Source organism: Aplidium turbinatum, chromosome 6, assembly GCF_918807975.1.
Source record: "Aplidium turbinatum chromosome 6, kaAplTurb1.1, whole genome shotgun sequence".
NCBI classification, from domain to species: Eukaryota; Metazoa; Chordata; class Ascidiacea; order Aplousobranchia; family Polyclinidae; genus Aplidium; species Aplidium turbinatum.
The window spans coordinates 18,373,744-18,399,869 of record NC_137477.1 but is presented as its reverse complement, the minus strand read 5'-3'; the positions used below and the strand labels follow the sequence as shown (position 1 = coordinate 18,399,869).

The 26,126-nt window shown below is 38.6% G+C and overlaps 1 protein-coding gene across 1 annotated transcript; it reads left to right on the top strand.

Moving 5' to 3' along the window:
• The first annotated feature begins 699 nt into the window (after positions 1-699).
• LOC145771886 (mitochondrial cardiolipin hydrolase-like) lies at positions 700-26,126 on the top strand. Its single transcript, XM_082583638.1, has 6 exons — positions 700-811; positions 1,054-1,094; positions 21,165-21,287; positions 21,747-21,861; positions 22,369-22,482; positions 22,823-26,126. Exons 1-6 carry the CDS (start codon positions 799-801, stop codon positions 22,933-22,935), a joined length of 519 nt encoding a protein of 172 aa, XP_082439764.1. The 5' UTR covers positions 700-798; the 3' UTR covers positions 22,936-26,126.

Below are 26,126 nucleotides of genomic sequence, written 5' to 3'. Positions count from 1 at the left end.
TTACAATTGAAATTAAATTTCCTTAAAATAATACTTTCTAAACCGGTCAAAACTTGCAGCCATAAAAAGGGCCAAATAAGGCCAGATTTTCTGGCCTTATTTGCATCAATTTTTGTAGGCCAACTGCAATTTAAAAAGGCCAGTTTTCTGTAATTTGGCCTAAAAAAAGGCCATCTGGCAACCCTGTCTCTGACCAGGGTCTGTTCTATTTGCAGTCCCTGCAGCGCTTGTTCAGTGATGCTAGAAAACTTTTTTCTGAAAAAACCTACGTCATAAAAAAAAGAACAAGCAACACCGGACCTGCAAAATTTGCAGACCCAGAGTTGCCAATTAATGTTTGTAATACAATTTTTTTTTATTACAAAAAAAAATAATATTTAGAGTTTTTTAATTCTTCAAGCGAAATAAATTTAAAAAAACATGGCAAAACTATCTATATGCAATATAATTCACAGATGCACAAAAATGTTGGGGGGCTGCAGTCCCGCAGTCCCTTATGACGAGCCGCCACTGGTCTAGACTGTGGTTAAGGCGTAGGTTTTCTCATTTTCAAATAATTTTATTACCCAGAACACGGGAAGCAGCTGACTCGATGACTGATATAGGCTAGTCTTTCGCTGCTTCCTGTCTGTTGTTAGCATCTAGATTGTTAAGGTGCTTTGTATTAGTATCGTTTATAATTGTACCGTGTACTATTCTCGCAACAAACAAAATGAAAGGTTTCACTCTCTCCCCGAAACTTTTTGGCATTTGCAAGAAAACAGCAGCATTGAAGTTTTGAAATCATTCAGGCATGAGATGAATGAAAACAGTGAGCAGCTTTGCTGGATTTGCTTGGTTTTTGCTAGAGGAGCTGGAAGGTAGCCTATTCATTTTCACGTGCGGAACTGCCCAGTGAAATGAGCACTATAAACTGGTCACGAATTTTTGGATTTGGCGCTATTGCTATAATTACCGTTGAAACATCTGCGTTACTTTGGTATTATGTAAAAGAATTATCTAAGAAATCGTTGCAAAAGAACAAAATTTATCACAAAGTTTTATTCTTTCCAGACAACAAAATTCCTTGCCAGAAATATCTTCTTACTCCAAAGGTATTTAGAACGATTGTACCTATAATCTGTTACTTAATTGCTGGATTAATTTATTTTGAAACACAAGTTTGTTTGTGGAAGATTGTGAAATAAGCATTGGAAACAAACGTGTTTCAAAATTATACAAAATTAGTTTTTTTGATTCTGTTTCATGAAGATTTTTGAGAAGAATTTTGTTTCAACAGCCCTACTGTGAAGCATTGTAGTATTAATATATTTAGTTTTCACCAAAACGAAAGACTATCAGGTCAGTCCTAAGACTTGCCATGTAATGTAGTTCACTTCCCAAGATCAATTTCAGCGTTAAGAACAAGAAGTGACTAGCTATGGCGCTATCCATACAGGGAGCAAGTCTTTTAGGCGCAGACAGTTAGGCGCCGGTCAAATAGGTGCGCACACTGTGGCGTCAGGATATTCAGGTGCGGAGCACTGTGGTACCCGATCATTTAGGTGCTATTCCTAATAAAGTCTGCAGATTGTATCAGCTTGGCAGGTAGGTCAATTCTTGCGAGTACATGTGAGACAACGCCCTACTACAGGAATATATACATTTCTATAGGGCCAGTGTTGTACGTTGACGCCGTCAAATTGACGGCGTCAACTTTTTGTTGACGCTGAGGCTAGCGCCGTCAATTTATTTTTCAGTTGACGGAAGTGATAGCGCCGTCAACTATTTGGCCGATTTTAAGCGTCAAGCGCTAAGCGTCATTTTTTGTTTTCATGGAAAATCTCGTTTCACAATAAGAGTTTCACAATGTATTCTGGCCAGCGCAACTCATCCAAATTACCAGTTTTTGCGTTGGTGGGAATGGCTCCCTGGAATACAAGCGGAAGAAGTTCGCCAAATGGTGATCACCCATGTATTGAGAACGAGGGATCAGAGACAGAAAGCGAAAAATCCATGAATGGCATCGCGGACGTTGAATATACTTTATTTCAAGAGCTCTATGCCCCTGAAAAGAGCGATGTTGGTGCAGTGGACCTCGTTAAAAGATTTATACATGCTAAACTATCATAGCACGCTTGGAACAGTGATACCTTTCCGACTAAACGTTTTCAACTTGTTTTTGAAATACAACACACCAATAGGCTACCAACCAGCGCTGGTGTGGAACGCATGTTTTCACTTGGAAAGGACAACATGCGCAGGGGCGCCGGAACCAGGGGTGGAGCAGGGGGAGCGGATGCCCCCCCTTCCCTCAAATTTCTGTGGATGGGGAGGGAAGAGTTCAGTTCAGTTGTTTTTATTTCTGACCATCATATCAAAACAATACACGTCAACATAGCAAAGGTCGAGAAAAAGGTAGAAGCGACAAAACGCGAACGTTAAAAACGTGCTTGTGACCGAAGTAAGTTATTGAGTTGAAAAAAAAATTTGGCACGGTCGCAACACCTTCAGAAAAATTTAAAATATAAGAAAATAAAAAAAAGAAAATGTTAATAAACAAAAAAAAACAAATAAATTTAGGCTATAGCTTTATTAGCCCACATAGCTTTAGCTGATATATTTAAGATTTGTATGGACAGTTGCTATGAAGATCGGCCATGGTGCGTTATCAAGAGTGCTGAGGGGGCAATGGTGCCCTTTTAAGGTCATGTAGCCTAAGCTACTGCACATTTTGCAATATAACAATTTATGCTATTCGCTTTTAGCCTAATTATAATATTCTATTTTTGCCTCAAAATAATATTCACGACACAAAATTCTCCATCACAGTAAGTTATGTTACATGATGATAATATAGCATGATGCCTTTCCGTGCCATTGTTATTTGTATAGCTGATAGATGAGCAATGAGCATTATCGCTATATCTTACCTTAAAACTTAAAAAAAAGGCCTTTCAGCAACAAAAGTGCCCTTATTTCATACTCCTGCCCCTCCAGTCAAAAATCGCTTCGGCGCCCCTGAATATGCGTCTCAAACGCAGCAGATTGTCAGACAAACGTTTTGAAATGCTTGTTTTTCTGCAAGGAAATAACTAATAGGCTGACCAGCTAATTACAATACAGTCTCAAAACATAATACCTGCTCTTTATTTATAGCTATTGTTAGCCTGAACTTGGTTGAAATATTTGCGTTTTATGAGACGCTGACAAAAAATAGCGCTAGAAATTAGCGCTGATGCCGTCAATTTCTTTAAGAGCTTACGCAGTCTTTTACGCCGTAAAGTTTTGAGGCAATTCGCGCTGACGCCGTCAAATTATTTCAATGACGAGTACAACACTGTATAGGGCATAGGAACCCTGGCTACAAGTTGCAAGCATAATGGTGCGACTTTGCTCATTAATAAACCTAGTCGGGGTTTTGACGAAAAACTAAGTTACTCTTCACTCAAGCCTACCACCGGCTTGAACATAGGCTACGGTATAATATTTACTGATATTTAGTGTAATTATTAGGCAGTGGCTATTTGACCAGCTCCGGTCGTTAAATCTGAAACACTATTTGACCGGTCATGACGTCACTATACGTCACTGTTTTTTTTTTTTCTCTTTCAGAGCAAAAGACGAGAAGCGCCTATATAAGTTCTAAATTTGACAGTTTTAATCAACACGTTCTGTGGCGCGTGCGCTACGTCTGCGGCTCCCACTCTAGAGGGATTGAGTTCGATACTACCCGGAAGCATTCTTTTTCTTTTTTTTTTTTAACTAAATTTTGACTGGAAGTGCATTTTTGTAGTCAATTTTTAATTTGAGTTGCCTACAGCGCAATTTTTTATGTCTTTTCAAATGTGAGTAATAAAGTTAGAGTTTTTTAATTTTCTTGAATTTGAGAATTTCTCTGGGTAATTTTCCGTTCGTCATAAGAGGATGTTAATAATGGTAATGGTATGTGAATGTAATGCGTCGTTCGGCAAACACAGTCACATCCTCTTATGACGAACGGAAAATTACCCAGAGAAATTCTCAAATTTAAGCAAATTAAAAAAACTCTAACTTTATTACTCACATTTGAAAAGACATAAAAAATTGCGCTGTAGGCAACTCAAATTAAAAATTGACTAAAAAAATGCACTTCGAGTCAAAATTTAGTTAAAAGAAAAAAAAAGAAAAAGAACGCTTCCGGGTAGTATCGAACTCATTCCCTCTAGAGTGGGAGCAGGAGACGTATCGCACGCGCCACAGAACGTGTTGATTAAAACTGTCAAATTTAGAACTTATATAGGCGCTTCTCGTCTTTTGCTCTGAAAGAGAAAAAAAAAAAACAGTGACGTATAGTGACGTCATGACCGGTCAAATAGTGTTTCAGATTCAAAGACCGGAGCCGGTCAAATAGCCACTGCCTAATTATTATTTGACTTAACTAAAAGTGCACTCAGTCATGTTTAAAAACTTGAATAATTTATTGATAAAGCTTTCGCCGACGCAAACCTGGACTAACAACAAATAAACGGTCCCACGAATTACCCATAAGTACCCATAAGCACCATAAGTACCCATAAGCCCCATAAGTCGTGTCGAATTACCCATAAGCCCCATAAGTTGCGTCGAATTACCCATAAGCTCCATAAGTCGCGTCGAATTGCCCAAAAGCACCATAAGTCGCGTCGAATTACCCATAAGCCCCATAAGTCGCGTTGAATTACCCATAAGCCCCATAAGTCGCGTCGAATTACCTAAAAGTAACGTCGAATTACCCATAAGTCTGTAGTGTAGAGTGTAGTCTATAGCCGTCTAGAAGCCTAGTAGTCGGCTGCATAGCCGAGTGGTGAGGAGCACTGGCTGGGGGTTCCAAAATATAGTTTGACACCGCTCAAGAGCAGGACACTTGAAGGCATGCCTAAAGGTGGACACGAAGATTGGCTTCCTTGCCTTCTCGTCCGCTTATGTGTAATCTGCAGGTTGCTGCAGCAGATGGAGTGTTTTGTCCGATAAAACACTTTAACATTGGACAATTTTCCCTATGAACCAGGTGACTGCAGCATAGCAATCGTTCTCGCACTCAGCTAGAGACTTAATTCTTGCTTTGAACTTGATAATTAAAGAAAAAAAGAATAATGGCAATGGTGGGAATCAAACCCTTATCACGAAATTCAATAGCCCTTTGGCTGAACCACTCCGCCACGCAAGCGCTCGTGAAATCTTCGCTTAATTTGGTTTATATCGGTAATTTTTTGAGAACGCTCACAGTATTATCAGTTTAGTTTGCTTTTATTTCTGACCATCACAACGAAAAAACAATATACGACAAACTTAGCAGAGATCTATAAAAGGTAGAAGCGACAAAACGCGGACGTTTTAACGTGCATGATACCAAAGCAGGACAATCAGTTTAAAATGACACAGTCGCAACAGCAACCTGCAGATTACATATGCGCTGACATGAAGGCGTAAGTAATTCGACGCGACTTATGGGGCTTATGGGTAATTCGACGCGACTTATGGAGCTTATGGGTAATTCGACGTGATTTATGGTGCTTATGGGTAATTCGACGCGACTTATGGGGCTTATGGGTAATTCGACGCGACTTATGGGTAATTCGACGCGACTTATGGGTAATTCGACGCGACTTATGGGTAATTCGACGCGACTTATGGTGCTTCTGGGTACTTATGGGTACTTATGGGGCTGATGGGTAATTAGTGGGACCCCAAATAAATGCCAAACACGCGCATTAAAAAAGCAATATATTTTTCTGTTCAATATAACATTTTATGTGAAAAGCATTGCCGGTTTAAGCAGCTTCACTCATGGAAGCCATGACATATTTTTCTGTTCGATATAACATTTTGTGTGAAAAGCATTGCCGAATAAAACCACTTCACCCACTGAAGCCATGATCAACAACATATAAATGCACACGCATTAACAAAACAACTTATTTTTCTGTTCAATATAACATTTTGTGTGAAAAGCATTGCAGGTTTAAGCAGCTTTATTCACGGAAGCCATGACATATTTTTCTGTTCAATATGACATTTTGTGTGAAAAGCATTGCCGAATAACGCAGCTTCACATAGTGAAGCCTTGATTAATAACAAATAAATGCACGCGCATTAATAAAACAACATATTTTTCTTTACAATATATAACATTTTGTGTGAAAAGCATTGCCCTACCTGCCAAGCTGATACAATCTGCAGACTTTGCTAGGAATAGCACCTAAATGAACGGGGGCCACAGTCCTCCGCACCTAAATATCTTGACGCCACAGTGAGCACGCCTATTTGACTGGCGCCTAAATGTCTACGCTTAAAAGACGTGGACCCTCCATATACCGGTAGTCGTTTGGTGTATTTTTTTTTTCTATAGATAGCATAAAACTTCTTTTATTGTATACTACAACATAATAATACGGTATATTAGATGTTGTACCCACCAAGGTAGGCTACTTTTTCATTTATCCAATGTACATGGTACATAATGCAGTTGCTGTCGAATTAAGTTAACATCTATACTTTTGTAACTACCTGTAAAGCTTAAAGAACATGATGAAAGAGTGCCATAGAGATAAACAACTTTGTATATAGCGGCTTAGGTATTGTGTTGTAGTTAAAGCCAATTCCTCAAAGCTAAGCTTCAATCCCACTGTTGGTCGACATGAACTTCTTTACATTGAGTGGTTAACATTGTCGCAGTGGCTATTCTTGTCATATATTGTTAACACCGGCGCCGAGTCCCGGGCGGGCCACAGTCTAGGGTGTTTCAAAATTTCACCACTTTTAAATTTCAAAACGAGTACCTTTTTTTCTGATGGAGTTTTGGCCGCTGATTACGAACCTGGCATTATTTTTTCATTATGACGTCATCTTGAGGGTGCCCCACGCGATTTTTCGCGTTTTTTCAATATCTCGAAAACTACTTGGGCTAGACGTATGGAATTTGTATCAAATGATGCAGAATATACGATTTCCTATCTATACTTACGAGAGTTTAAAGTCGTATCTGCTTCAGAAAAAAAGTAATTTGAGAAAAACACCTTTTTATTGTTTTTATATCCATATCGATAATCTTCGAGCTATATAACAATTACAATTGTGATTTTCGATTTTTTAGATGACATGAGTGAAATATATTTCATTAACATAAAATAAGCATTCCAATGTGTGGATGCCTCGACCATGCCGTTCCATGAAGAAATCGGCCAGGCGCTTATTTATACCAGATTTTTTCCCTGTGTTTAATGCAGTAGTATCTGACATAACTGAATATATTTTACTTAAAGTATCTTCACAAATTTGCTCGGTAACACAGTTAAAATGGTCTGAGAAGTTACCGAAATTTCTTCCAAAAAAGTTTTCACAGCTATAACTTTTTCACACTCGACTCCTGTATCCACAAATTGTCCCAAAAAGATGTACCTGTCCATTTTGTTTATGATTATTCCATCATAGCATAATTGAATTGCTTTAGCATGTTTCAGCTCTTACTCACATTGCTTTAAAGCTTCAAGTCGACACTGCTCGCGCTTTCGAAGTACAGTTGTTGGCGAAGCAGAAATATTTTTTTCTCCAACAGTTGATCGCTGCAGATCGGATTGTTGGCGAATCGACACTAAACGACGGTCTGCTTTAACACAGTCACTGGTACTGATCGAAAATGAACGTTTTTTAAGGTAAGCTTTTCCTCCTGCAAGATGCTTGGGAGCAGGTTGGTAATCCAGGTCAAAATAGGTTGACGTGTCCCTAACATTATCACTCGTCTCTGCTTCCAAAACATCATCGTTGCTCTCATTAGAATTTATATTTAAATCGAACTGGCGCGGTCTCAACGAATTGAATAAAACTTTAAAATTGGATAGGCCTCCGTTTATTGTAGCTCTTAATTTACCGGATGTGGGGTTCTCAATATCATCTTCCGCCGTGGTGCGTCGCTTGAGCTTGATTACACTCTGCAGCTTGTGTATATTAAACAGTGCATCTTTGGATGAAGATAAAATCATTCTTCTAACGGATCTTTGATCTTTCAGAAACATAATTTCTTTTTCTGGAACTCTGTGGTCAAAACTGCAACTACAAATCAGCTTACCTTTATACGTTTGAAATATATCTGGTATTTCACACCGGCACTTGGTTATATCAAAGAGCTGGTCGAGCCAGCCATCGCTGATTGAAATAAGTTTCAATTTCTTGGCACGTTTTCTTGCCACAGCAAACTTGTGAATAAGTTGCTTCAGTTTTGTATGGATACTTCTCAACTCGATAGCAGGCAAGCTGGCTCTTCTCCACAGTTGAACTATGTCATTCATAACTACATCTTTGATATCATTGAATCCTGAAGTTTTCTTCAAAAATTTAGTGTCTGTATCCATTAAAAGCTGCTGAATATAATGATAGTGCTCTATAACTTCTCTACACGTTGGTAATGTATTTCCAAGTAACTTTTTCGAGACTATCAGAGACTTAACCTCACCTAACGGAGTGGAAGGTCTGCGCGTCATGGATGATGAAACTAAAGACTGGCTGCTCTCTAGCAGCCTTCCAGTGTAGTCCGGGAACATCGTGAATCTGGGGTGGTAAAAGGATAGACCCTCGGCCCCAGAAGCTCAGACGACGACGACGAACCTCAACAGATCTCAACCATGCCATATCCCTGCTTATACTGCATTTAAAACTGACCAACTAAATTCAAATTGGAAATTGTTTTTATCCCTTAAGACCCGTATTGTCAACAAACAATTATCATCGTTGATTTACAAACAATTACCATTGTTATTACCAATTACCGAATTGACGTCACAATGTATTGTCATATAGCTCGAAGATTATAGATATGGAATGGATGTAAAAACAATAAAAAAGTGTTTTTCTCAAATAACTTTTTTTCTGAAGCAGATATGACTTTAAACACTCTTAAGTAGAGATAGGAAATTGTATATTCTGCATCATTTGATACAAATTCCATACGTCTAGCCCAAGTAGTTTTCGAGATATTGAAAAAACGCGAAAAATCGCGTGGGGCACCCTCAAGATGACGTCATAATGAAAAAATAATGCCAGATTTGTAATCAGCGGCCAAAACTCCATCAGAAAAAAAGGTACTCGTTTTGAAATTTAAAAGTGGTGAAATTTTGAAACACCCTAGGCCACACCCGCCTGACATTTCAGAAATTAAAAAAAAAAATTAATGCAACTTTAAGTCCAAAAATCTCTGTAACCATCTGCCACCTTCTGATACTAGCCTACTTACATTATTCGCAGGGTTTTGTCGCCATATGATAGGCCCTACTAGACCTACTAATTAAGCAATTAGGTTTCATCAATTATTGCCATTGTTACATTACATTCATGCAACGTTAAACAACGTTGATTCGCCGTTAAACGAGCAAAAGTGTCCGGTAGGGTGCATCGTCTCCCGCTTTTTTTTTAAATTGGTTTCGTAGCATTGAGAAGTGTGTTCCACTTAGGAAAAACTCAGCCCCAAAAAATTTGTTTTTTCAGGGACCCCCCCTTCCACTCGCGCATGCCCCCCCAAATTTCGGACAGAAAAATCGCCATAACTCCAAAACTAAAATACTTAGACATAAAGTGTTTGGTATTAGATTTATTGTAACTATATGATTTGATTCAAATTTGGTGAATAAAACATATTTTACAAAGAAACAAAATTTTTTTGCTACGTTCGTTGAAAACGTTCAAGTTGGACTCCCCTTTTAAAGCCTTATTCAAGGCTACTCTATGAGATAAAGAGTTTGGATCCGTCTCTTTTAGAAGCTTTCTTCAAGTTTAGTATCATCAATCAACTATTATTTAATATAATAGTATATATATATATAATAATCTAAAAGAGAAATAGCAATGGAATGATAATGCAGTAACTATAAGACATACCACTCATACCAAATGGAACTGTTCTGTTGATGGTGCTATCAGCATGGTATTTGACACTACATCAACAAACACTGGCCTTTGGTCTGGAGATTGTGTTGAATTGCAACAGAAATTGAAGAAGTCATTGCTATGGTGTGCATGCAGAAAACATGTTGGAGAACTAATCGTAGGTAATGTGTTTGAAGCACTGAGTATTGAAACATCTCGATCGCCTGAAATAACTATGTTTGTTCACTTTCGTACTCACTTCAACAGTATTTCTCAAGACCTCATCTCTTTCCCACCTTATTTAGATACATACAAGTGCTTGTCAATCAGTGAAATGAATTTCCTTGAAACCTTGAAAGAAGGTACTGTAGCTCTTGCAACCCAGTTGCTTACAAAAAATGATAAAAGATATTTACCTCGAGAAGACTACAGAGAACTATTGGAGCTGTGTCTATTTAGTTTCAGCTATCCATTGCCATGCAAGAAGCCATTTAAATTTAAACAACCAGGAGCTATTCACAAAGCTCGGTGGATGGCTAAAGTTATTTATGCCATAAAGTTAACACTATTGTCTAGAAGGACTGAAGAAGTAATGGATCCTGCTAATCCCAAGAAGCACTTGATTCTGCAACCAAAGCAAACTGAGAAGTTGAAAAGGTTTGCAATGTTCCTCCTATATGTGTATGTGCCATGGTGGTTTCGTTGCAGTTCAGGAGTTTCTGCACCATGGGCAGACCTGAAGTTAATGAAAACTTTACATTTGTTTGAGAAAATTGATCCCATTGTAGCTTCTAGTGGCTTGAAAAAGCTGAATCTCCACCTCTGGTACTTAACTGAGGAAACGATTCCTCTTTCTCTGTTTGATTACCATGTTCCAGATGAAACGAAAAGAGGAATTGTTGATGCTTTGTTAAAAATGCAAGCAGCAGATGGTTGAATTCAGGAACCTCTGAAAAGAAAAGGTAAAGGAAAGCCAGTTTTTCCAGACACAATTGATGCCAACACTTCACTGATTGATTTGATTGGTAAAGATTCCTGGTATCTCTTTAAGCTCTTAAAAGTACGCCCAACGTTTTTTTTAAAAAATGTTAGGGAGTGGGAAGAAGATAGTCAGTATAAACTGGCCAAATCAAAAGCAGAAAGGTTAACAGTTGTAAATGACTGCTCCGAGCGTGGTGTCAAGCTGGCCACAGATTTTCGATCATCTGCTCAAAATATCCAAAACTTTGAAAGCATTCTTCAGGTAGTTCAACAAAGCATATCTAAGAGACCAAACTTGCGGAAAAAATCATAGACTGTTGCATCCATCTAACAAACCGGCAGCTCCACTTTCAAAAGTGGCCTTTAATTATTAGAAATGGGACCGAAGTGGAGTTCTGTGCGTAACTATATCACCACATAATTTCCAGGTGTTCATGAAATGTAATTATTTACAACAGCTTTACTACAAATACCACCCTGTTTGCCTGAAGAATGTATGCTAGCGAGCTAGACGAAAACGTTCGAGTTGGACTCCCCTTTTAAAGCCGTTTTCAAGGCTGCTGTATGAGATATAGGCTGTATTTTTTTATAGCTTTATTCAATATTATATCATCAGTAATGAAACAGAAATCACTTTAGGCTTATTCATATTTTCAGTTCATTCAGTGACATTATTATAATATTTGCAAGGGAACATGCATAAAACGAACAGTGCATTATCATTTCGTTGCTATTTCTTTTTAGATGTATTCGAGTGAGCAGTGTCTCCTGAAGAGCAAAAAAAGTTGTTTCTTTGTAAAATATGTTTTATTCACCAAATTTGAATCAAATCATATAGTTACAATAAATCTAATACCGAACACTTTATGTCTAAGTATTTTAGTTTTGGAGTTATGGCGATTTTTCTGTCCGAAATTTGGGGGGGCATGCGCGAGTGGAAGGGGGGTCCCTGAACAAAAAAAATTTTTTTGGCTGAGTTTTTCCTGAAGTGGAACACACTTCTCAATGTTACAAAACCAATTTCAAAAAAAAGCGGAGATGATGCACCCTAGTGTCCGGTCACGCCGTTTGTCTTCACTCGTAGCCCAGTGCTATAAACCAAGTAAATTGCGCAAACCTGGGAGGAACTTCATTCGCAGCAAAAGCCTGACCGCAATTTCCACTGCTTTTACATCGTTTTAACATCGCCAGATGTTAAATCAGTGTAAAAACTGTACATAGCATTGTTCTTCAAAGGAGTAATTTTCTCTCAAACCTCGTTATCAATTAACTCGCACTGCCAAAATGCTCTATTTTGTCGTCTCAATCATCACAGTTGCGTCTGTTACGTCACTGATATTAAAGGGATACTAAAGGAAAAACCTGACATGGCGATTTTCCACGTTCTTTGTGTTTAACTTGCTACCATAAAACGATTTTCAATAAAATTTTGCCCCATTGCGGTCTGACCACCAGTGCGCGCGTGCTTTTTTCGGGTCTGCTACTATTCGATGAGTCCGATACGGTGAGTTCCTAACCTCTAACCCCTAACCCTAAAACGGCAATGATAATTATGCTACGGTACCCAATAATTTAAAAAAAAAATTGAAAAAATCACCGAATAGGGATCGGACTCACCGAAATGGGCCATTCCGGCTTTTTTCAGAGCTTTCAAAACCAGAATGGGCCTGAGCAGCAAAGCGTGCGACTGTACAGTCTACGTAACAAAAGACGAGCAATCAGCTGATCACGCAACAGTTGTTACTGCCGGCGATTTAACTGTAGGCTATGTATGTATGTACATCAAAACATCAGATTTCAACGTCAAAACATCAGACAGTTTGCTCAAAACCTCAGATCTGATGTTAAAACATCAGATGTTGTAACGTGGCTTTTGTTATTGCTGTCTTTTATTACGTATTCTCGAGCTGTGTTTGCACTTTTTGGTCACTTTGAAAATAAATGAAACATTGGACTTTGAGCCTTGCCAGCGCCATTGAAAACAATTTTTTTTCGGTAATTTTTTTTGAAATGTATTCTTGAATGTTCAGTTTACGCATTTTAATGCTTAATTCCCGTTTGAAAATTTCATTAAGTATGCCTTTAAAGTGCGCACATCTGTTGGTTTGGCCGCGCGTTGGTTGTCATCAGTTGAAATTCAGCTCCTTCGTTATATAACTGTTCGAATTGTAGATTCAATGTAAGCTCGGTTCAATAGCGCAGTTTATCGCTAGATGGCTTCTCGGGAGCTGAATTGCCGTAAAATCACTTCTGCGGTGCATTACAGCATCTTGTTTCTTATCTGTGCGCCCGCTAGAAGCGACTTATCGTATGAACCCACCGATGTATTGTGTGTGTTATCAACAATAGTAATGTAATTATGGAACTAGTACCAGGGGTCGATCTTAACTTTTTTTTTCACTAGCCCACCGGACTAGTTGCTCCCCGTTTTCACTAGCCCGCACGATTTTTCACTAGTCCGACCAGTTTACTGACTTTTCACTTGTCTGATGACGTATTAACAATAGTGATAACTACCCAGCTAACACTCAGCGTTAGACACTTTGTAGTAACGTTGAATCAGCATTTGATCATCAGGATTTGCTTCTACAGTAGTTTGCATAGGCCTACTTCATTCATTTAATCGTATAATTGTGCCTGTTAGCGAAAAGAGAATGTCTCTTCTTTGCTTCGCATAATTGTCTTCAATGTTCAAAGGCGAAATGAAGCAGAGGTGAGACATACGCATGCGATCAAAACAAAGACAAGTGTCTGTAATCCCAGGCCGCCATAAGCTAATAGACATGGCACTACAAAAAAAAACAATTTTCGCACAGCTGGGCTTCATTAAAACAGAAGAGCACACAAAAGGAATAATCACACTTCCCAATAAAGAAGTTTAAATGCTTTTGATGTCATCCGTCGGCGACTGGCTTTCCAAGGAATGGACATGGACAAATTATTTCGGCTTGAGAGGGAAGTGTTGGAAAGCATGTCCAAAAGTTTAAACCAGAAAACTTTGGAAAATTTTTTTTAAATTGCTGAAAAAAAACAGCCTACTGTTGTGAAATGCAGTGCATAATTTCATTTGTGCAGTTTCGTTCAGTTGAAGAACATTGCAAATTAATTATTTTACCAGACAGCGCAAAAGACTTGAAAAAAAAACTTTGCGATTTCAAAACAAACAATGAGTGTGAGCCGTGTTTTCTACCATACCACTATTTTCGTAGGCCACGTTCCATACTCAAAACTTCACAGCTGGCACGAAGCTAAAAATAGCACGCTTGAATCAAAAACATCAACGTCAAAGTTGGCGTTGTGACATCACAGATAATCGGTGAGATGAAAAGAAGTCCGATTGCCACAGTTTGCAGAAAAATGCTTTCATCATAAATGCTCTCCCAGTCAGCAAAGCTGGTCTTTTTAACATTGTTTCAACGTCTGCAGATGATAAATCAATGTAAAAAGGACCAGTTTTGCTGGTTGGAAAATACAGCATAGTTTTATGTAACACAGAACTAGTAAACTCTTTAAAGTTTAACCAGAATTGTAAATAGCTGTAGGAAGTATCAGTTGTAATGTGGCGACCGCCAACCTGGCGTGCTCAATGCGAGAAAAAAGTAGTCACGTGCTCAGTTGACCTACTTTGCAGCCTTCTTCGTGCAATTTCGCCTCTGGCAAGCAAGTTTCTGCAGTATTTCAGAGTGAGGGTGACCTCAGTGACGTCGCCAATCGCCATTTTGTAAATCAAAACTTTTCACCAGCGAATATTTTCACTAGCCAATCGGACTAGTACTGCAACAGTTCTATTAGTCCGCGCAAATTTTCACTAGCCATTGGCTAGCGGACTACCGCTAAGATCGAACCCTGAGTACATGAGTACCGCTAAGATCGAACCCTATTGCAGTTTTCGTCCCGCAACCCGCACATACCAATCACAAAAAATATGCGGAACTGAATTACCAGGATCAGACGTTGTTGCGTACCAATTATATTTGTTACTTGTTTCCAAATCGTGTTAGAGGAGACATAGACTTAATTGTAAAACTAGGCATAAGCAACAACCTAGCAAAATCGCCCATTTGAAAAACGCACAAAATAACCTTTATGACGTGACAGTATGTGCTCGCCCGCCCAGCTATTTTGAAAACTCGGCGCCTATGATTGTTAATATAGCTTTAAAGCAGCGGTTCCCAACCTTTTTTGGTGTCGGGGCCGAATTTCAAGCTTCAAAGTACGTATGGAGCCGCATCCTATCACAGTTTTATACAGTGACGATCGGTGAGGGAAAGCAAGGAAAGCAGTGCTTATCAAATCTATTTTAACTTGAAAATTACTGTATTCGTGACTAGAATTACTCGTAACGCTTGTGAGTAGTCTAAGTCCTCACCAAACCGCATGTCTTTCCTATAAATGCCAATTGACGCAAACGCTTCTGTCAGAAACAATCACTGAGGCTCCAGGTAAGCAACTATCAAACTTGCTTTCCCAGGTTCAAAAATGTCAAAAAACGCCTTCGTTTTAACCGGTGCACGGTCGTTTGGTCGACAGACATTTGGTCGACAGGACGTTTGGTCGACAGGACGTTTGGTCGACAGGACGTTAAGTCGACAGAACGATTTATTTTAGGGTTAGGGTTAGAGTCAGGGTTAGATTAGGGTTATGGTTAGTTAACTAACCCTAACCCTAAAATAAATCGTTCTGTCGACCTAACGTCCTGTCGACCAAACGTCCTGTCGACCAAATGTCTGTCGACCAAACGTCCTGTCGACCAAATGACCGGGTACCGTTTTAACCAATCCTCACCCGTTTTGCAAAACGTCACCAGCTGCTTAGCCAATCAGATGTGTTATGGTTATGGTAGGTTAGTTGTGCTTTCCCAGTGACGTCAATGCGTACATTCGCTAGAGCGACTAGACTAACCTCGTCAGAATGGTATCTCGTCACGGTAAACGCACAGCATCATACTGCCAAAAAGCTTGTTGCTGTTTTTTGATGTCTCCTCGCCATGTACTTTAGCCTACTGTACTAGCTTTCATAGTCATGCCTTTGCCCTTTTTACAGCGTTGATATAACGTTACTTCGCCAATGAACGTTCAGGTGCGGATGCAATATTTAGTTTGTTAAGCTTCTATACGCAGGAGGCAAACTTATCCAGCTTTTTGTACAAATTGCTTGCGGTTGTAATGTTTAGGCCTAAGTGTTAGTTTTTGTAGTGTAGGCTTAACTGAATATCTGAGAATGAACATTCATGACGAATTAAACATTTAGACAACTATTATTCCATGTCTAGCACAGGATTTTGGTCCTGCAACGTTAAAATTAAGATTGTTCATGACTATGATATGTTTCTCGGCAGCCGATTTGTAGCAAGAATTGACAGCGATAGACACCGTGTTTCGCCCATGAGGCTGGGCTCGTCAGTATCGCACCACTAATTCTGTGCGATACTCGCTGTACTAGCGAGTGCTCAGCCTTGTGCTGATAGCCGGGAAGAACGCCCCCTCTCTTCACATGTCCTCTGCCCTGGCGCCTGCTGGTTTTGTTGGCTCTTTCTTTGTTTCCACAAAGATAAGAGTTAAACTGACTGGTAAAGCGGTGGTCGAATATCATTGTGGCAGAATTAGTGGTGCGATACTGACGAGCCCAGACTCATGGGCGAAACACGGTGTCTATCGCTGTCAATTCTTGCTACAAATCGGCTGCCGAGAAACATATCGTTGATTGGAAAGTCTGAATGGCTTGCGTGGAAGCTACACCGTTATGGTTAGCGAATCGCAGCTGCTCGCTGTACTAGCGAGTGCTCAGCCTTGTGCTGATAGCCGGGAAGAACGCCCCTCTCTTCACATTGTTCATGACTTCTAAACATTAAATGGATGTATGATCACGACATAGGCGAAGCACAATTTGACAGATTTTTATTTTTGATTTGTTTTGGAAATGCTCTCAGGGCTGAATTCAGATTTACGTCTCAAAATAAGTCAGCGTTATGCGTAAGTCAGACTTATATAGGCCAGGCTTACACGAGAAGCTTATTTGCGATGCAGAAACTCGACTTACGCGTGACTTATATAAGACCGTATTAAGCCTCTTTGTTTTCGCGCGAAAGAGAAATTGCTATAGCAACTCTTTGGTTGAGTAATGAAGCGTGAAACTGAAGGCTGTAAAGCTGAGCTACATTCCTGCTGAAGCACCAAATAAGGCAATGTTGTGCTTTAAACTCACAACTAGAAAAAAGCACTTTTTGATGATGTTGAAATACGTTATAGTTGCATCAGTAAGTCGTTCGTTCGTAGATGCCAAGTAATCCTTGACGCAACAGATGTAGCACAAAAAGTTCATTCACAAGCAAGGAATACTCATTTAACAATGAAACATCGTAAAACAACTTTATGCCAATATGCACATGGCTTTCGCTTACAATAATTCATAAATTTGAAAGAATCAGGTCACTCAAGTTATTTTTGATGCCTAAATAGGAAAGTTTTGACTTTGCTTGCACAATCATGGCCAGGATTGACACATGATGCGCGGATTTTTGACAACAGCATCATTCGAGATAAATTTGAGAATGGAGAAATTGATGGAATCCTACTGGGTGACAATGGGTATGCACCGAGAAATACGCGCTACAATTCTGCAAATAGAACTTTGATTAACCCCGGCCAAGTCGCCATCGCTTCTCTGGAAATGGCCAGTTGCAAAAAATCGAAGACTTATCAATAGCTGCAGTATGGGCGGTATTGCATGCGATCGGGCTGTCAACATTTCGTCATTTTTAAACAATTCAAAGAGTTCCATAGTTGCAGTTTTGCTAAGACGGAAACGTTGATAAAACTGCTTGTCGCTAAGTTGATTAAAAGGATCTGCATGATCGCGAACAGGCCTTTCAATGTGAATATTTGCATACTCTTCATCGAAGAGTAGCCTAAAAGCAATGGTTTGCAAATTTGTGAGAAAACGAAAATACAATTATATGCAATAATATACTGTGACCTAAGTATCAAACCAAAACCTGTGTCAATAACGCCATGTTTCAGATGGACTAACTAACCCTAACTTTTTCAGCTGATCTGTGCCCAGACAGCAAGATTCGTCATTTTTACATTGATTCAATGCCTGCAGACGTTGAATCAATGTAAATATAACGGGTTTTGCTCTCTGGGTGGTCCTTTCAGTAGAGCTGTTTGCGTTAAAAACTTTAGTTAAATCATTCCTCGCTTGATTATTTTGGAAAGGCTTTTTTATCATTTTTTTTATTTATTTTCCACCACTGGAAAGTCTTTGATGAGGTCAATAAGCAGTTGGCGTTCAGAATCGTTGTAATTAAATCCTCTTGGTGTTTTTATTGAAATAAGAAATGACAATGCAATTTACATTAAAGGGTTACGGGAATTTGTATAAACTATGTTTATCTAAAAGCGCAGTAAACATGAGTAAACTCGCTCATCAAGTTGCTCATGCTCACTGAATTTAAAGCAGTAGTTCATATCTTAGCGATAGTTAACTGACGCGAAGAAGTGTTGGCGTATAGCTGAGCTATATTCATGCTAAATCAACAAATAATGCAATGTTGTGCTATTTAAACCTACAACTAGAAAAAAGTCGTTTTTTGTGACGTTGAAACAGAAACGTTGTAGTTGCATCAGTAAGTCGTTCGTTAACGTAGATGCCAAGTAATCCATGACGCAACAGATCTGGCACAAAAATTTCCTTTACAAGCAAGTAATACTCATTAAGCACTGAAACAACGTTAAGACAACGTTATGCCAATACGCACATGGTTTTCGTTTGCAATAATTCATCAATTTGAAAAAAACAGATAACTCAGGTTATTTTTGATGCCTTGAAAGTTAAAAATAGTACAATTGTAGGAATACTGTTGCCAGTTTATGACTAAAAGGGCGGGCGCATAGACTCCCTTTAGTCTGAAAACTGTCAAATGTAAGATAGTTAATAGACTTGTTTTTTTCTGGCATTGCAGACAAAGGAAAAAGTATGACCAATCACAATTGTTTATACGTTTGCAAAAGTGATGTTACAAGCAGTATTACTAAACTGCGTGTCAGCGTCTGGTTATTTAACAACACAAAATAGGCATTTCAAAATTTACACCACCAGCAATAACACTAGTAACCTATTATTGTCAGCGTCTGAAAGAAGTCTAGTTATTCAACAATCAAGCCAACTGTCAGATCGAAACTCTGCCTGCAACCAAGCTAAGATAACAGACACACCTGCTTCACATTAAAAACTATCAAAAAAGTCTCGTGGCCTTTGCACCAGACGGTCTATTTAAAAAAAAAATGCTGTAACAAACCTACTACTTTCAATACCTCCAGTATTAGCCAAACACTTTTTCCTTCAACAGAGGCTTAAACCACCTCCGCAGGTGGCTTATATCTTGTGGCTTTTAAGCCGAGTATAAGCCTTGCTAAAGCGTAAGTCTGCTTTCTGAATCGCAAAATCGACGCTTAACGCAGACTTTTGTCCAGACAGACTTAAGCCGCCTTAAGTCTGGTTTCTGAATTCCGCCCTCAGAGCGCACCAAATTGGAAGTGTTTTTCAAAAATTTTTGGGGGAGGCCCCCCAGACCCCCTGCAGTTTGTAAACAATTTTGATTTCGTAAACAATTTTGACAAGTCAAAAAATAATCGCCCTAATTATTATAGATTTTTTATATTTTTTGTGGGATTTTCAGGGATCAATGAGAGCCGCAAGAAGGCTAGCTTGGAGCCGCATGCGGCGGTTGGGAATCACTGCTTTAAAGCAATATAACTTTAGAGTTAACTTTAGTAATATAGCTTTAGAGTTAATATATCAATATAGCATATATTGTTAATATAGCCTATCCAGTATCCACTCAAGCATGAAATATGTTTCTCGACTTCTCTTTTAACAACAAAATAGCTCCATTTATAACCCCTGCACTTGACAAATTTTAACGTGAATGTTTGTGGCTCATAGTGAGTGTGCAAATTATAATAATAATGATGGTGTTGCAAGTACAGTAATGCTTTTTCTCCTCAGATGTCTCAGATTCCAAAAGGCGTCAATTTGACACCACTTAGTGAGTGTTTTTTTTTAAAAAAAAACTTTACAGATATGAGTGCTTTTTTGTTGCTTCCAAATGTAATTGTATGAATAATCAAGTTTAGTTGTTACAATTTTGCTGGAGTTTGAAAATTTCTTTTGGTAAATTTTCGTTTGCCAAAAGGGGTTGACCATGTTTGCCGAACAAACTTGCACAAATGTTTGCTCCGGGTCACTGAGTCAAGTTTTTTTTTTCATTTGCTAGCCAAGCTTATGCCATAGATAGGGCTCTGCTGAATCTCCATGCACTTTTAATAAAAAATTACTGAATTGATACATGATGGAGAATCGCTGACCTGCTGCTTCTTAGTCAAGAGATCTCCTATCCTTAATGGGACTCAATAAATTATTAACAGAGGCTGTATTCACCGGAATGGCCCGATTCGGTGAGTCCGATTTGGTGAGTCCGATTCGGTGAGTTCCCTATTCGGTGAGAGCCTTTTTCGGTGAGAGCCCTATTCGGTGAGTTTTTTTTTAAATTATTGCGCGCCGTAGCCTAATTATCATTGCCGTTATAGGGGATAGGGGGTTTGGGGTTTTTTTTGGGGGTTTGAGGTTAGGGGGTTTGGGGTTAGGGGTTTTAATTAGGCTACGGTACCCGATAATTTTCAAAAAAAAATTCAAAAAAATCACCGAATAGGGCTCTCACCGAAAAAGGCTCTCACCGAATAGTAGCAGACCCGTATTCACAGTATGCATATGGTAAATATAGCCTCTGTCTTTATATAAACATACAAATTTTCAGAATTAGGGGCTTGTGTCATGGGTAAGAATAGCTTGTTAATATATGAGTTAACTTTTAAAAGAAACTTACTCAACTTAAGAGAAATTCTCACAAATTGACTCAGGATTATACAATCAATGATAGGCTACTGAAATTTTTTTGCTTAACCTGTATTTGACTTGGTTTACATTGATTGATATTTAAGTTTTCTAGCTACTCAAGTTGATGGGGTTGAGCCTCTTAATCTATCTATCAATGCCTGCAAAAATGTTATTTTTTGCAATTGTTTCATGTTCTCCAGCCCACTGACTGCTACCGAATAGAGAATTGTTCAGACGGTGTAGTGTCCAAGTACATGCGCTGAAAAGTTTTACTCTTGAGATTGTACTTTAGGCCTACACACACCACCATGATCCATTTGTCTCATCTTTATTTTGGCTTTAAGCCAGTTTGTATTCTTAAATGCGCTATTAGTTTGTATTTTTAAATGCTTGATGGCATTATGTCTTGTTACACCAAAATGTGTTTTCAGGGTTGTATTCGAAAAACATGTCCATTCTCCCATGATGAATCCTCATCTTTTATGCAATTGATTCGGCATATCCTAAATGCCAAGCATTCTATTGATCTCTGTATGTTTAGCATCACATGCTATGTAAGTAAAAACAAAGTGTAGTGTATTTGATATCACAGTCATTGCAATATGCCAATCACCAGCTTCAATTGTCCACATAAAACAAAAAGTATGCATTTTAGTTGAAGGAACAACCAATTTTGTTTTTCTAATTTTTTAAGATATTTGTTATCACTTATCATAATATCATATGCACCAGATAATACAACTAAAGAGTAAACTTATGTAGCCTACCTAACTTCAGAATTATTTTTACATGTTTGTAAATGTAGCAAATGCCAGTATTCGATGAATGCAAATTAGCAGTACTACGTATGTAAACAATGTCATTTTATATGAAGAATTCTGATGTTTGAATTTAAATTGTGTTTTAAGACTTGAATTCCGTTGTTCAACAATGTGCATTGCAAAGTTTTTGAAAAAAGTACATTACTTTGTTGGCAACACTTCCTTTAAACGGTGATGGTATGTTTTTTGCAGGAATTAGCTCGTGCTGTGATGATAAAGTATCATCAGGGTGCAAAAGTACGATTGATCACTGACACAGAATATATGAATTTAACTGGATCAAAAATTCAAGAGTTTTTAAAAGAAGGTATTTAAATATACAACACTTCAGGCTTTTTTAACAGAAGGGCGGCCGGCGCTCGTTATAGTCTCTAGTTGTGCCATCCGGTTATTGCAAGCAACTTTGTGGATCAAGTTCAAAGCGTTTGCTTCCACTTATTGTCGCCATTTGTGGCTTTGTATGCGTGTATTTGATCGAGTTGGTAATTATGCTACAGATTTGTGTATTGCTGAGTCTGAACGCCAGACGCCGCCGGATGATTTTTATAAAGGATCATTTATCCGGTGTGAACAATTTTCAATTGAAGGATTTTGAATTTTGTCTCCACGCTTGTTAGTGTTCTGGAAGTAATTTTTAATTTCGGAGATCACAAACCTCCTCCTAATATAAGCCACGGTGTTCAGCCCGAAGTAGCAACAATAAACGGTAGGCCTGTAGTTCAAACTCAGTATGCTTTCCTCCAAATTTGAAAAGTAACATTTGATATTTTGAAATCACGCTTGTTGATGATCAGAAGGTTATTCTGTTGTGAAGGCATCCCTGTCCGCCACGACCGATCTTCCTATCTGATGCACCATAAGTTTCTCATCATTGACTCTGCTGACGTCATCACTGGCTCTTTCAACTGGACACAAGCTGCTGTAATCGGCAAGTGAAGTATTTCTGTGTAGTTTTTTGCATATGCGAGTGTCTGAAAAGTCGAGTTTCGTGCAAGTTCAGTTTTGTGCATCAGTTTAATCTATTTCTATAATTGTTCTTTATATACTAATATGACGTTTTGTCTAGTATACGTTTACTGCACTGAGGAGACCTGTCGAAACAATGACGCTCTGTCTGCAGTTTTTGTAGAAGTGTATATATTTTTGTTTAATGTTTTCTAAAGCTTGTCACCTCACTGGGTGCATGCGTCTCCATCGCTGCACCTTCAACACATGAAAACATGTTTGTTGTTGGTCATCCCATCGGCAATAACTGTTTTTCATTTCAGGAAACAACGAAAACGTATTGGTCACTAACCACCCGGATGTTGGTGTCCCGTATGTAAACGAGTTTGAACGCTTGTGGCAGAGTTTTGCTGTTGAAGCTGGAGATTGCGGGTAGTTTATTTTCACCAGTGTCTCCTCGCCAACCAAAGCCAACTTAAGACAGTGTGGAGATTGCCTGAAGGCCGGTTGTGAACTAACAATCTATCTTTCCGCCCGGTACGATGTTGGTGAAAGCACGAATATATTCATGTTCGAAAGGTCGACGAATTGATTTGCTTCGTTTGTATTTTGCTCTTGAGCAATCAGAACATTGTCTAAAAGGAAGTTCTATGTCTAATTGTCTAACTAGGAATCTTAGAACGCAACACTTTATCCCCCCCCCCCCACCCCTACACAGTCGATAGCTGTTACAACAGTCGATAGCTGTTACAACAGCCTTGAATTATAGGCTATTGTGCTCTATGCGAGTTACTGCTTTGTAGCAGTAAATGCCGTTTATGCCAAAGCAACTGAAATGATACAAGACACTAAAATATGCATGCGCTATTGTATTGGGTATGTAGTACGAGTTAACTGAAGTCATTCGTATCGTTTTGTTTTTGACCTATATACGAGTTCTGGATAAAAAGGATTGTAACTCACCTGCAATGAGCGATATACTGTGCCAACAAAAGGCGTTGCAAAACCCAGTGATATCTAAAGAAGGGGATACGAAGGCTTTTATTAGGTCTGACAATAGAAGGGCTTCTTTTTATTGTAAAATGACAATTGGCGGCGATAGTAGTTTAATAAATCTTGTTATGATATCCTGCATTGAGCTATTAGCGTCAGGTCTCGATGTTCACTGCATGCTCATGGTTAGGCTACTTGTTAATTTAACTGCTTTACATCTGGCCTACTGCAAAGGCTTTGTTAAGAAAAACAGCTTACTGGTAACTTTTCAACTGTCTTTCCAAACAAGTATTCTTTAAATATACTCTGCGTAACATTTACTAACTGTCTTCTGTAGCTGACTGTACCAGCTGCATTACAAAACTTTCTGAAATTAAAAAAAAAACTCATGTTTCACGAGCTACAAACTACCGCCCTGGTAGTGTCATGAGAATAAGCCAATCGCTGTGACCCTTCGCATCCCCTTCTTTAGATATCCCTGGCAAAACCTTGAACGTTCTAAACGTGCATGAATTATTTCGATAGTAGCCTAAGATGCGCTGCATTGTCGGCACAAAACTCGAAATAAAAATTTAAACACAACAAATGCGATCTCGGTGCTTATATGTCGATGCCAGTGGTTTTTGCCATTCTCATATTGGCGTATGTGCTCATGTTCAAGTTGTAGTTCGGAAGTGTGGGTTTGTTTGAATCACGGATTTTTCCACATTTTGACAATGTTGTTCAAATGCAAAAAATCCATCAATTCGCTCCTGCTGTAGCTCTTCCTTTTCGGACAGCGTAAGCTTATTATAAATGTTAGCCTAAGAAACAAGGAAAAGCTTTCAATTTAGATCATGAAAAGCTGTATAGTGTCACTACACAGGGCAGGCCATGCCAACGTGCAAGCTTCACGTTTGACTAAAGGCCGATCTGCAATGCTCAATTGTGGTCAAAATTTTCATTGTAAGCAGGGTTGGCAATTCTGCGGTTTTCCTGCGGAATTGCACTAGTTTTGCTTCGGAGTTGCGGGAAAAACTCAGCAGTTGTGGGTTTTTGGGCTAGTTTTTTGGATTGCGTATGGCTTCATGATTTTTCATTGAAAGTGGTGAGCTTACATTTTACGGGGTTATAAGCAAAGCTAATTTCATGCTGAGTTTTCTTTTAATTTAATTTTGCATTTGTTTAGGATGGTGTAGGCCAAGTTATAACTAAACAAGCTCAAAATAGTTAGTCTACAATCGACATAAGCTTTGATGAAGATAATGTGGCAGGGCAAGCGGTTTATGTACGAAGTTAGAATACTAATTGCATTGGTTAAATATTTTTCAATGACGATGTTCTAGCAGAACATTGGCTGGTTTTGTGGCAAAAATGACATTAATATTTATGAACACCAAAAATATCGAAATAAATACGCATAGCATGATAAACTTGCTATTTTTTTTACTGGCTGTAAGGATTAAAGTTTACTGGTTGATTGAATCTTTATCCTAGGCATGAGAAAGCTTCTTTGAGAGTTTCATCCTGACTATTTGCATAATACACTTCTAGAGCAGTGGTTCCCAACCTGGGGGTCGCAGAGCATTTTACAGGGGGTCGCGAAGCTGTTGCTCAGAATGCAACAACAAAAGTGAATGTAAGTAGGACGAGGTACCGGTCCGCTAGTAGTATGTGTCCTCTTTCAATGTGTTTTTAATATGTTGTTTTTATTTAATGTGTTTTTAATATAAGTATGTGTCCTCTACCATACGTTCTCTTTTAAGAGGATTTGTCCTCTTTTTTCAAGAAAAATGAATTGTCCTCCGAGGACACTAAAAATGCTCAAATGTCCTCTTTTTTGACAGATTGGGATTTCATGCTTATATTTTCAACAGGATTATATTGCTTGATGACGTTTCAGCGACGGCTTGTAGGCTATTTGTTTCCTCAACATTTTGTATACCAATGTAACATGCTGGTTTATAAATTCTACAAGAAATTGGTGCATTTTATGGAACTGTTGTTGAACGTTCATTGCCTAGTTCATTGTAAGATGTTAAACGACATTTTAAAGGCCATGCTCACACTTTCACAAAAAATTATTCTTTTACCTACATACGTTTTATATGATACAACGCTTGTAGACGTTGTTGATTACCAATTCAGTTTGGTTCGTTTGTTACTTGAAACAAATGTCTAAAAGTGCAATGTGTTTAACACCTAACCTACAACAAAAGAAATCGTGGCATGGATAGGCCTACAGCTTTGCAAGGAAAGGAACAGCTTTTTAGTTCACGCCGTTTTTAGCATCTTAATGGTAATGTGCAGCCCACTGTTTTATTCATATTTCTTGCAAATAATTTAACAATTTCGCTAAGGCTGACCATTCCTTATTGAAAAAAAGTTAAGTCTTGACTTGGAGGTCGTGCCTGATTTGTCACATTTTGCAGGTTTTTGCGATTATTGCTGTCTGACTGAAACTCTAAAAACTAGGTCTTTTTTCACTTTTTGCTGACTCTTAAAAATATAAAATCATTTGTCGTCTTAAGGAAGCACTAGAAATGAGAAAAAATAAACGTAAAATTGTATTTGCTGGTGAAATGTGTCCTCTTTTTAGGCGATGAAAATATGGTAGGCCCATCATAGTGACACTTTTTCCGCGGTCCCTTCAAG